At 48.1% G+C, this 12,452-nt stretch overlaps 1 protein-coding gene across 4 annotated transcripts in view; it reads left to right on the top strand.

Moving 5' to 3' along the window:
* The window catches only part of GAB2 (GRB2 associated binding protein 2), a 95,258-nt gene that overhangs the window by 74,444 nt on the left and 8,362 nt on the right, over positions 1-12,452 (top strand). For 3 of the 4 annotated variants that reach the window (XM_042838210.1, XM_042838212.1, XM_042838213.1), the window contains exons 3-8: positions 2,515-2,755; positions 6,501-7,087; positions 8,264-8,358; positions 8,934-9,216; positions 10,240-10,330; positions 12,058-12,160. In XM_042838210.1, coding sequence (XP_042694144.1) covers positions 2,515-2,755; positions 6,501-7,087; positions 8,264-8,358; positions 8,934-9,216; positions 10,240-10,330; positions 12,058-12,160 — 1,400 coding nt within the window. The remainder of the gene's footprint in view (positions 1-2,514; positions 2,756-6,500; positions 7,088-8,263; positions 8,359-8,933; positions 9,217-10,239; positions 10,331-12,057; positions 12,161-12,452) is intronic. The other variant, XM_042838211.1, reaches the window with a different exon arrangement.

The following is a 12,452-nucleotide window of genomic DNA, read 5'->3' as shown; positions in this document are numbered from 1 at the left end:
TGCAGCCATCAATAGAGCGACTTCCCCTGGGGAAGCAGAGGTGCTTTCACTGGGCTTTGCCACTTGCTTTCTCCCCTCCATCTCCCGTTTCATTTTACACCATTGAAGTGATAGAGATAACCTCCATGTAATTAATCCTGCTTCTAGGAGCCACCGTTCTCTCCGATCTCCCCAAATTGAGCTGATTCTTTGGAAGAGTCACCTGGTGGTGCAGGATTTGATGGGTTACTCCGCGTGTTGTGATTCTGATATGCTGTCCCTCATGGTGATGCCAGGAACTGTCTCCTCAGACCAGCCCCAACTGTACCCTTGAGTTGTGGCAATACAAGAAAATCTCTGCAATTCCTGACTCCTGGGTGTATTTTCAGGTTGGACATCAGGAAAATCTTCTCCAAAAGAGTGGTCAGGTGCTGGAACGGACTGCCCAGGGAGGCGGTGGAGTCACCGTCCTTGAGATGTTCAAGAAACATTAGATGTTGTACTGAGGGACATGGTGAAAGTGAAAAATCTTCATGATTGGTGGATGATTGGACTGGATGATCTTGGGGAGGTCTTTTCCAACCTCAGTGATTCAGTGGTTCTATGATTTTAGCTTGCTGAGGCTTTTCCATGGCATGAGAACTGCAGAGCCTGCAGGGTAGCAGTGGACAATTGTTCAAAGACCCAACCCATCACCGTTCATGATTATCTCCAGATGGGGACAGGACCCCAACATTCCATCCTCACACCATCTTGGCCAAAGCCCAGTTTCGTGGACAATTTCCAGCCACGATTCAGGAGGCAGCAGGACCATGGTGCCTTTCCCAAGGGGTATTTTGGTTGCAGTCACCCTAATTTGGATAGGAACATGGCTGTGGGTTCCACTGTTTTGAATGACTTCAGAGCACTTGTTATGGAGCTAGCATTTGAGACTCTGAGATTTCTGGAGACTCCCTTTCCAATGGAGGTATGTCCTCACTGCAACATGATAAACATTTCATACGAATAAGGGTGAAGTTGTTGTTTTATCTAAGGACACCAGAGTAGGCACTTACTCCCATGAAAAGCACTGAGGAATCTCTAATGACCATGCAAAGAAGACGGGAATTGGAGTTTTAAGCTCTCATCCCCCACCATTAATGTCAGTGTTCTGTATTGATCCTTCTTCTGTTTAACACAAACCAAACGATAGAGTCAAGCCACACTCTTTGGCTTTTATTAATGTACTTTTTCTGCGTAGGGTGAAGTTTGCAGCATTGCTGGGGAAAAAAAATGCAGCATTGGCAAGCAAGTGGCAGACAGATCGATGAGGCATCTTGACGCAATTCAAAAGGCAGTGAAAAATCACCCCATACACTGCAGCTCCTTGTCTGAGCTACAGTGGGCATTTTGTGGGGAAAGGGTCAAGGATTTGAGAGAAGAAAAGGAGGAAAAGGGATCAGAAACCTGGAAAATCCTCCATCTCCATTGTGTTGATTCTTTAAGTGTTTCTGAAGCTGAAGCTCATGGTAGAGAAAATGTGGGAGCAGTTCCTAAATCAGTGTTTGCCCAAGGGAAGAGGGCTTTTTTTCATTAGCGTCTGGGATTTTTTTTGCATTTTGCATCAGCACCAAATAAATGTGAATCAGAGCTATTAAATAGGTGACCTCAGCACCACACGAGTGTTTTACACACCAGGAGTGTGGAAAGGAGACCACTGTCTCTTCTGCAGCTGGATATGGAACAACTTTCCCAAATTTTTTTGCAGCATGCTGGTTTGGGGATTTTCTTTTTTAATGACATTTTCAGCTTGGCTGTAAAAATTCATTTCTGATTCAAGTTCCTGGAGTTTCCCGGGAGGGCTGGAGTAGCTGGGTGATTACTCTTGACCTCTGGGACATCCTCGTTTGAAACGTATTTAATATTTTTTGTTGTATTTCTTCTTCAGCAAGGGGAAGGGACATTGGTTGTTGGGTGCACATCCTGTTTTATAGACATAAAATGTCAGAAGCTCTTCCTAAGTCATGGAATTAATAGAGAACTCGGGAACGTGGGAATATATGCCAGCTCTGCTGTCACTGGGTCCATTCACATGGGCTGGGAACCCCATGCCTCAGTTTACCCCAGTGCAGGACAGCAGTGATGTCCTCACACAGACGTATGGAAGTGACTTGAATCATGTCTCTTAAACCTCCCACAGGAAGTCTCTAAGGAGAAACAGCAGCAGAAACTATGGTGTTAAAGCTCTTTCTTCCTTATGAGTTGGCTTGGCATCCCCTAGACATCCTTGCAAGCTGCTGAGGATATGATAAAAAATAATAACATAGGATAAAATGATAAAATATAATAAAATGTGATAAAATATTTATTTTCCTAGTACCAGTAATTGCTTTTGCTCCAAGTGCAGAAGCCTGCTGCTGCATCACTTAGAGCTGTAAGCAAACCCCACTGACCCTACAAACACAGGAGCAGCATTTAAATAAGGGAATCCATGCAAAATCAAGCTGTAGTGTCTCCGAGTTTTCCCACTCACCACTGTGTTTTCTTCTCACACAGATGCCCTGCGGAGCATCGTCTCCATGAACCATGCACCACGGTCCTCGCCGGCAGAGCTCAGTGGTGCCAACCACCACCTGCTGCGTGAGCGCAAGTCCTCCGCGCCTTCTCACTCCAGCCAGCCCACCCTCTTCACCTTCGACTCCCCCGCCAGCCACCTCCAGAGCACCCTCTCTGCCAGTGCCCCCCAGGATTACCTTTTCCTCCACCAGTGTATGAGCAGAAAGTCGGAAAACGCAAGGTATTGTAACAAATCTCATGGCCAGGCAACGCTGGCGTTGGGCGACTCAATCATAGAATCATAGAATCATAGACTCACCAAGGTTGGAAAAGACCTAAAAGATCATCCAGTCCAACCGTTCACCTGTTCCCAATAGCTCCCACTGAACCACGTCCCTCAACAGAACATCCAGCCTTTCCTTGAACACCTCCAGGCTTGGTGACTCTACCACCTCCCTGGGCATCCATTCCAGTGCCTGACCACCCTTTCTGAAAAGTAATACTTCCTCATGTCCAGCCTGAATCTCCCCTGCTGTAGCTTGAAACCATTCCCTCTGCTCCTATCACTGATGACATGAGAGAAGAGGCCGACCCCCAGCTCACTACAACCTCCCTTCAGGAAGTTATAGAGAGCAATGAGGACTCGACGAGATGGCCCTACTTGAGCAGGGGTTGGATGAGATCATAGAACCATAGAGTCATTATGGTTGGAAAAGACCTCTAAGGCCCAACCAACCTACCACCAATATTGCCCGCTAGCCCATCTACCTAAGTACTAAATCTATCCTTCTCGTAAACACTTCCACTGACTATGACTCCTCCACCTCCCTGGGCAGCCTGTTTTAATGAAACATCACTCTTTCTGAAAATAAATTCTTCCTCATATCCAACCTGAGCCTCCCCTGGCCCAACTTGAGGCCATTCTCTCTTATCCTTTTGCCAAGATGGACCCAGAGTTCCCTTCCAACCTCAACCCTGTGGTGATTTCCTGAGGTTTTGCAAAACTCAGATGCAGAAAATCCTGAGCAATGGTCTGCTTTTGGAGCAGGAGTTTCCACCAGCGACCTTATGGCTTTCCCAGCTTTAACCAGAAAACCCCCAGCCCAGGGATGGGCAGATTTTGCATCACTCTCCAACTCCAGACACAGATAGTTGCCTTAAATAGGGAAGAGCTTTCTTGGCGTGAGGAGTTTTGGCTGGCGAGAGCAGTGAGGAGGATGCAGGAGAAGTGGCCAGAGCCCAGCTGGCGGGGTGTGAGAGCAGAGCCTGAGCTGCCGCCTCCGCTGGGTTTTCCTGCTGCAGCTGCCTTTCCCTACCAAAAACAACAACAACAAAAAGATGGGGTCAGAAAATTAACTTCAGATGGCGTTAATGGAACGGTGTTTATAAAAAGCCCTCTGATGCTCCAGCTGGAAGGATGTCTGAAAGCCACACTTCAAGATTCCAAACGCAGCCACAGTGAGGAGGAGGAGGGCACAAACACTGATGCTTTGATGGGCAGAGACAAATTGGACCTGAAATAATCACCCTGATCGATGCCCAGTGCACGGGTCAGGCTGCAGGACTACTGGGAATCCCCCCACCCAGCTCTGCTGCTCTCACTTTACTCATCCGTAAAATGGGGATAGTAGTAGCTAATTGGTGGAGGAAGATGAGTTATTAACCCATGGGATACTTCAAATCTTTGCCTGAAAGAACCAAACATCTCACAGGCAGACAGAACTCGAAAGGCAGAAGGGATGCGTTGGTGTTATCACAGCATCACATTTCTTTTTTCCCCACACAAACCCTGTTTCTGAGCGCCATCTCGTGCTGGCTGCAGGAAACAGAGCCTTCACCCTGCACGTAATCAGCCCCACTTGAATCATGTTAACTGACATCTCCTAGTTTTTCCCACCAAGCTGACACTTGCCAGGGATTTGCAGCAGGAAAGTTCCCGTTGCACTTTTTTCCCACCTTGGTGAAGGATTCACAATACGGGGAGCTGTTTGTATGGGGCTGATAGAGCAATTTTTTTTTTTGGCTGTGAGCGTATGGTTGAAATGATTGCGAACTAAAACAGTGAAGATTCAGATCTTCAAGAAGGAAAGGTTTTTGGTTGTGTTTTTTTTGAGTGATAAGGGTAGTGAGGCACTGGAACAGGTTGCTCAGAGAGATGGTGGATGCCCCATCCCTGGAGACATTCAAGGTCAGGCTGGATGGGTCTTTGAGCACCTGATCAAGCTGTAGACATCCCTGTTCATTGCAGGGGAGTTGGACTAGATGACCTTTAAGTGTCCCTTCCAACTCTTAACTCTTATGATTCACGTGGTCTCAAAAAGCCTGACCCATGTATGGCCCAAAGGTGCCCCAAGTCCAAAGGTCTGATGCCCATGTCTTATGCACATATGTTTGTTCCTTACTGCAGAAGTCAATATGACATTAGACATGGGGAAAAAAAAAATGAGGATTGTGGGTGCAGAAAGCCAGTCTGCTGGGGCCTGTGGTCCCCTGCAAAAAGTCCCATTGGAGGGAGGAAGAGGGAAAAGTCACACTGTAGGAAGAGGGAAGAAGCAGCAGGAGGAATGAAACAAGAGGCTGGAGATGGAATTTGCTTTGCCAGAGGGTTCAGAGGAACTCAGTGGAGGAGTGGCAGCTAACAAGTAGTCACTGGAGGATCAGGGTCTCCCCAGCTTTAGGTCTTCATTCCGTGGGCATGACTTCAAGGCAAATCAAAGAATCAAAGGGCGGGACATATACCGATCATAACGCCCCACTCCCCCCAAGGAATGGAATGTAGATCTGAATGCAGCCCCAAGAATTATTCCTCTCAGACTGCAATCAAGGCTGCAAACCCCAGTTCCCAGCTGGAAACCACTGAGAGTGTAACTGACTTCTTTGGAGCTTGCACCATTTTGTGTGGGGTTCCAGAATGGGGCGTCAGCATCCCTGTCCTGCTGTCTGTACATCCCCACAACCACACAAGTGATTAAACAGAGCCACAATGAAAAGAAGAGAAAAGAAAAACACATCTCCATCCATCACTGGCTTCCTATGGCTCTGAGTGTCGACGGAAGGAAATTGTCTGTTTCAGTAACAAACACCCCTGAATAGGAGATGCATCTTGAGCAGCATGACAGGGTCCTGGGGATGTGCTGGTCTTGTAACACATTGGTTTTAGAGGCTGCTCCCTGCAGGAGTATAGCAAAGGGACCTGATCAGAGCTTTGCAATGAGCACTCTTCCCTCCAGCCCTCCCATAAGGGCTCCATCTCTCTCAGAGAGGTTTTGTTGTCTGCTGAGAGGGTAAGATATAGGTGTTGCCTGGATACTTTGAAAAAATCCCCGTGAAGAATTATTTCAGCCCATCTTGAATGAATTGACACTGTGTAGGTAAGAGTAATCCTTCCTACTTCCTTGGACATGGGTGGCCAGCACATGATGGTGGGGATGATGGTGTGGCTCATTGCAGTATTGTCTTGGATCATTGTCAACTAATGCAAAAATTGCAATTTCTGTCTATCTGAATTAAAGGCACATTGCAGCCTTTAGCCCTGCCATGAAGCTTTGTGTGTGCAGCTCCCGCTCATGGCTTTGCTGGGAGGAGGCTGAGGTTACAGGTTGTCCTTGGGCATCCTGAAGATGTTTCATAGAATCATTAAGGGTGGAAAATACCACTAACATCAAGTCCAACCACAGACCCATCCCCACCATGCCCACTAACCATGTCCCTCAGTGCCCCATCTACACATTTTTTTAACACCTCCATCACTTTCCTGGGCAGCCTGTTCCAACGCATTATGACTTCTTCCAAGAAGAATTTTTTCCTAATATCCAACTTGCTTTGGGACACACTGGGTCCTGGGCAAGTACACTTGAAGAGGTCTGAGGTGTTCTTGTTCCCATGGATTTGGCAGTGCAGGTTGGGATGTTAATGAAGAGAGGGAGCAGAGCTCAATGCTCTCCAGCTCTCTCGCATCTCAGCCCCTTTCTTTCCTTCCTCTGCAGGAGCGCCAGCTTCTCCCAAGCCACGAGGTCCTCCTTTTTCATGCGCAGTGACACGGCTGTCCAGAAGCTCTCACAAGGCAACGGGCACTGCGTGAACGGAGTGGGTGGGCAGCTCCATGGCTTTTACAGCCTGCCAAAACCCAGCCGACACAACTCAGAGTTCAGGGACAGCGCGTACGACCTCCCACGCTCTTTCGGTTCCTACACACACCCCAAGTTGAGCCTCACCAGTTCCGAAACGGATAACGAGGAAGTCTACACCTACAAGACTCCCAGCAATGCCTTATGCAAGGAATTTGGAGAGCTCTCCACGGACTCCTACGATATTCCCACCACCCCGCTCTCCGTCTACCAGATCCCCAGGACATTTACACTAGACAAGAACCACAATGCTCTGGCCGTGGCCGCCAGCGACTCGCCCACCATGCCACCCCCGCGGCCTCCAAAACCTGGGCAGATGGAGCCACGATGGGGCAGCCCACCGCAGCGACCCCAACCCAGTGAAAGCTTAGGGTTGGCCCCCATGGCAGCCACCATTCCCCGGAGAAACACACTGCCAGCAGTGGAGAACAGCAGGCTGCACCGAGGTGAATTTGGGAACCGGGAGCAGGGTTGGCTTTCTGTTATCTTGAAACCTTGGACAAGGAGGTCCAACTGAGTCACAACAGAGCCAGGGCAGATGTTGACAAAAGCCAATATGGGAGGCTAAACACAAAGAATCTTTCTCTGGCAAGGTTCTGGCCCTGCTTTTGATATGCAATAGGCTCATGGCATGGAGAGGCACCCCAGGGCTCTGCTCATCCAAGCTGCTCAGCAGGGTGTTGTGCTTTGAACTAAAACCCCAAACCTGCTTGTACATGCAGTCCTTCACCAAGATTTGCCATTTTTAGCTTGCTTGTGGTTCAGTTCATAACCAGGACTACCAGAGCAACACCACTTCAGCCTGGAGGTGTCTCTTCATTTTGCTCACCAGGCAGGGAAGTAGTTTTGCATACCGCCAAGACCCAATACCCCCAGTGAGGAAGAGATGCCCTTTCCATTAGCCACCCATGGAAAGTGGAAACTGTTCTTTCCACCTCATGGGTGGGCCATGGATGAGTGTACCCTTTCTGAACTTTAGTCCTAGTCTTGCAGGGATCAGAGGAGTCTTGGAAAGAACAGTTTCTCTCTGTATCTCCTAATTTAGCCCAGTTCATGTAATCATTGGTGGTTCTCAAGCAGATGAGATAGTGCAAAGTAATTTAGAAGGGGAAGTTGGAAAGAAAACGTACAATAAATGATACACACAGCTTCCAGAATTGCCTTTTTTATTTTTCTTCTACCTAAATACAAACATTTAGACTGAGATCAGAGCCACACTCTACGACACGTAGACAGTAGGTATTCCAGTGCTTAGCACCCCATCTTCAGCCCATCCTCCCTTTAGCAGAAGCTGCCAGCCCTTATGTCTGCCAATGGAGCTGCAACAAAGCTCTCCCTTAACCCAGTTTTGTCTCCATGATCTACCTTTCCTGACATCTTCGCCTCTGAGATTCTGCAGTGCTTTGACAGAACCAGGTTAGGTGTGGGCAGCACGGTGATGTGTTGGAGTTGATAAATGGGAGAGAGTGCATCAGAGATTCAAAGGATCTGGGATGGCCTTCAAGTCACATCATCACACCAGTGTCTCTTGCCATGATCAGCAGAAATAGATACTGCCTTGCAGGGCCAAGTTGATTGGCAGCTGTGCTGGGATGCTTTGTACATTTGTGGTTGTCTTGCAGCTTCTTCTTGTGAGACGTACGACTACCCCCAGCACGGGGGCAGCAGCGCCGTGCAGTCGGTGGAATCCATGAATGATGGGTACAACTCCTACCTGGTGAGTTGGCTGTTGGGTTGGCCGTTGCTCTATAAGCACTGTTTGGGCCTTTATAGGTTAAGACAGTTCCAGGTGGAGCCTCACAGAAAGGCTTTATGATCCTAAACCATGGTGACCCTGAGTTAGGCTTCTTCCTGAAAGCCAGGGGTGCTGCTGAGCTGTGTTTTGACACATTGCCAGAGCAGCCTCTTTCGTGATCTTTCTAAAACTTCCTGAGCTGGAAATTACTTTAGAGCAGTCTTTCATATTTTGTTTTAGCCATGGTCAAAGCCCGGGGAAAAATAACTTCCCAGGTTGTTTGCTTTTGCAGATCACTGTGATCATGAAAGTGCATGCTTGGGTGATACAAGCCTTTCCCTAAATTTGGGATTCTGCAGTATCTTGAAAGCAGGGGAGGTAGGCCCTCAGTGCAAACTGATGGCCGAGGAGGAGAAAGGCTGTTCATTCCCTCTGTGCTGAGTTGTTAAGGCTGGTCCCACTGATGACTGGGGTGTTTGACGATAATGAAATGAAGGGGTTTGAAGGGTCTCTGAGTGGTGCCTGTTGCTCACAATGTGCTCCCACTTGTCCCACAGCAGGCCAAGGCTGTGGTGGCCCGTTCCCACAGTGCCGACTCCGAGGACAACTACGTCCCCATGAACCCCGGTTCCTCGCCCCTGATCCACACTGAGAAAGCCAACGACAACGCCCAAAATCTCTACATCCCCATGAGCCCTGGGCCGCATCACTTCGACCTGGTGGGATTGTCCTCAGCCACCCTCCCCATGCATAAAGGAGGGGCCATGGCCCAGTGCCACAGGAGGCTGAGTGAAATCCAGCCCCCACCAGTCAACCGCAACCTCAAACCCGACCGGAAAGGTAAGAATGGATGTTTGTGGGCAAAGCTTTCCCTGAACCCTTCTGGCTACATCTGTCTTCTTGTGCACACTCAACAAAGTCCTTTGCAAGGTCTCATTTGCTACCAGCAGCACAGTCAGATCTTTGGATCTTCCCTTTCCCCATTCCATTCCTCTTTCAAGGGGACGGTGGTGCAACAAAGCTCAAAATACCCATCTCACACCCTTCCTGGCCTTTAAAGGAGATGCACGTGGCAAGCACAACTCTTTTGCTGGCAGCTCTTTCTACATTCCACCCCAAAACCTTTGGGTGGTGGTGGAGTTACCATCCCTGAAGGTGTTGAAGTAACATTTAGATGTGTCATTTAGGAACATGGTTTAGTGGGCAATATTGGTGGTAGACAGACTAGACAATCTTAGAGGTCTTTTCTAACCTTCATAATTCAATGATTCTATTCAGATCACTCACATTTCTCCTACTGTTTCCTACTGATGGGTTCTCAGCAGCTCTTCCCTCAGGGCTTTACCTGCACCCATATCACCACCTTGACCCTTGCTCAGCCCATTCAGGGTATTTTGGTCCCAGCTCAGGAGGAGGGCTCCCATCTTTAGAATGTCAGCACCTAACTCAGTCAGCACACTAAATGAGGGCTGGGACCGCAGCACAGCATTCTTTTCTTCCACTTAATAACCCACCCATGATGAGGAAAGCTTTCAGGTTACTCTGTAGATTTCCTTTTCCAATGTCTCTGGGCAAGTGCTCTAGCCAGAAGTTGATCAGTGCTGGTGTTTTCCAGCTGTGTTGAGGCATCAGAACTCCCTTATGAGACACATTCCCCTTTTGGGGCCATCTATCCAGCTCTGAGCTGTGAGTTAGAGGGAGCAACTGACCTTTTCTCCCTGGTCTCAGCATAAATGACAGCAGAGATCTTTGATTTGTCATCAGCAAGGAGGACTAATGTGCGAAATGGGAAACAACGAGTAAATTTTAGGAGATTATCCCCTCTCATGTTGGTTATGATCTGAATAAAAACTTTTATCCCAGCAAAGCCATCACCACTGGACCTGAGGAACAACACTGTCATCGATGAGCTTCCCTTCAAATCACCAGTGACAAAATCCTGGTCCAGACCAAGGTGAGTAGTGGTTGGGTATGGTGCATACTCAAGTTTCCCCAAAAGATGGGTGATCTTTCATCTTTATTTTTCCTTTGTTGATTTTAGAAACAGTAGCTGCAGAGCTGGGTCATGTCTTGAAAATAGACAAGCAGCTGTATTAAGCTGAAAGTCCACATTGCACAACATCTTCATCCATCAGGGATCAGTAGGAGCTATCTGAGAAGAGGATTAGAATTGGGAATTTATTGAGTTATTGTTTCCTAAAATCTCCTGCCACACCAGCTGATTTGGGGCTTGGGGATTTCTTTGGTCACATCATGGCCAAACTTTGGGACAGATTGAGGAAGAGGAGCTTCTCTCTTGGAGTCCTTGTGAACTCCATCCAAGTGTTGGGAGAGCCAGAGCCACATTCCCCACATCACAGCCAGTGACAGGAAGACAAATGGGTTTAGGTTAGGATTTCACATGAAAGCCCAGAATGTGGCTAATTAAGATCCCTTGGAAACATTTTGAGATCTGACATTGCCACCACAGCTCTGTGGCTCTGATGCAAGACCTGCAGTCCATCATGACTTGTGACATGGCCAAGCAACCCCAGCTCAACTGCAGTAGGGGCACAGAACCAATTTCAGATCCAGCTCATCCCCAGAAATTCTGCTTTGGTCTAAAAATGCAGGGTGAGACACACAGGGTTTGACTCAGTTGTGTTTTGATTGCCTTGAAAGCAAAGTCTAGCCTGGAGGAAGTCTGCAAAATGAAACCAAAGCACTTCATAGCAAAGTCTGCCAGCCAGAAATAACAGGATTCGCACAGCTCCAGTTCTGTTGCTAATTCTCAGTCTGATGTTGTCCAATGAAAGGAAGAAGCCAGGTTTGGCTGTTATGACTCTTGTAATAAATTGGATTGTGTGGAGACTGACTGCAGGGCATGAGCACTGTGTGCTGAAATCACTGCACCAGGAAACAGCACACAGACTTTGACTGACAAGATGCCTGACCCCATAGAAGCTAATGGATTTTTCCCTTATCAGTTAATCATATGACCCTGCCTTTACTGCAAAGCAACAAATGGCTTTTTAAGACACGGGCTTCAGTGCCAGATGCTGATTGCATTATGTTATTCTCCATAATTAGATCTGGCCAATTGAAAACAAGGCAACGCCTTGCAGATTTTTTTCAGTCAAAAAATTCAGATGGGGCCCTGTATGGTCCTAAAGCCTGGAGCTGAAAAGGGGCTAGAGATGAGAAGCCTGCTGAGGATCTCCAGGGAGGCTGGCTGTGCATCCTCCCCAGTGAAATACTTCCCATGAGATGAAAGAGTTTATGGAGCCTGATTTATGCAGCTGATTGCAGGAGAGTTATGGATGTATTCAGAGAGGTGGGGATGCCCCGTCCTCGGAGACATACAAGGTCAGGCTGAACTGGGCTCTGAGCATCTGATGGAGCTGTGGGTGTCCCTGTTTGTTGCAGGGGAGTTGGACCAGATGGCCTTTAATGGTCCTTTCCAACTCAAATGATTCTGTGATTCTATGATATTTAAAAAGTTCTAGGAAGGGAAAAAAACAAGAAGATCAAACCCAGTGTTTAGTTGACCCATGGGACAGTCAGATTGGAAGACCCCCAATACGCCCAGCTCTTCTCCATCACCACTGTGAGCACTGGAAGAGAAGAGGTGCAGCTCTCTTCCATCTCTCCCCAGCCATGCTCCTGCAGCCATCATTAACACGTTGAACCTTGTCCTTACAGCCAGACCTTCAACGCCGGCTCTTTGCAATACTGTCGACCTGTCTCCTCCCAGAGCATCACCAGCACTGACTCAGGAGACAGTGAGGAGAACTACGTGGCAATGGTAAGGGCCTCCAGCTAGGATACGTGGTCCTGGCAGGACAGGACCATTCCCCAGTGCACACATTCCTAGCTCATGACGTGGAAGCACCACAATGATTCTGATAGCGTCATGATGGATGTAGTGTGCATCCTTACATAATCCCCACATGCACAAAACAGTGGCTTTTGTTCCTGATCTGATACATCCTACTGGGGTTTTAACTCCATATGAGAGCAGGAGCACGCATTACCTACTCTGCAAGGAATTAAGAGGGGATAAAAACATCTAGGGCGTATTTTCCTAATTGAGTTCA

Source organism: Centrocercus urophasianus, unplaced genomic scaffold, assembly GCF_019232065.1.
Source record: "Centrocercus urophasianus isolate 14NV4802_14NV808 unplaced genomic scaffold, USGS_Curo_1.0 seq_74, whole genome shotgun sequence".
NCBI lineage: Eukaryota > Metazoa > Chordata > Aves > Galliformes > Phasianidae > Centrocercus > Centrocercus urophasianus.
Note: the sequence above shows the minus strand (reverse complement) of the source record. Positions and strands in the feature narration are given on the sequence as shown.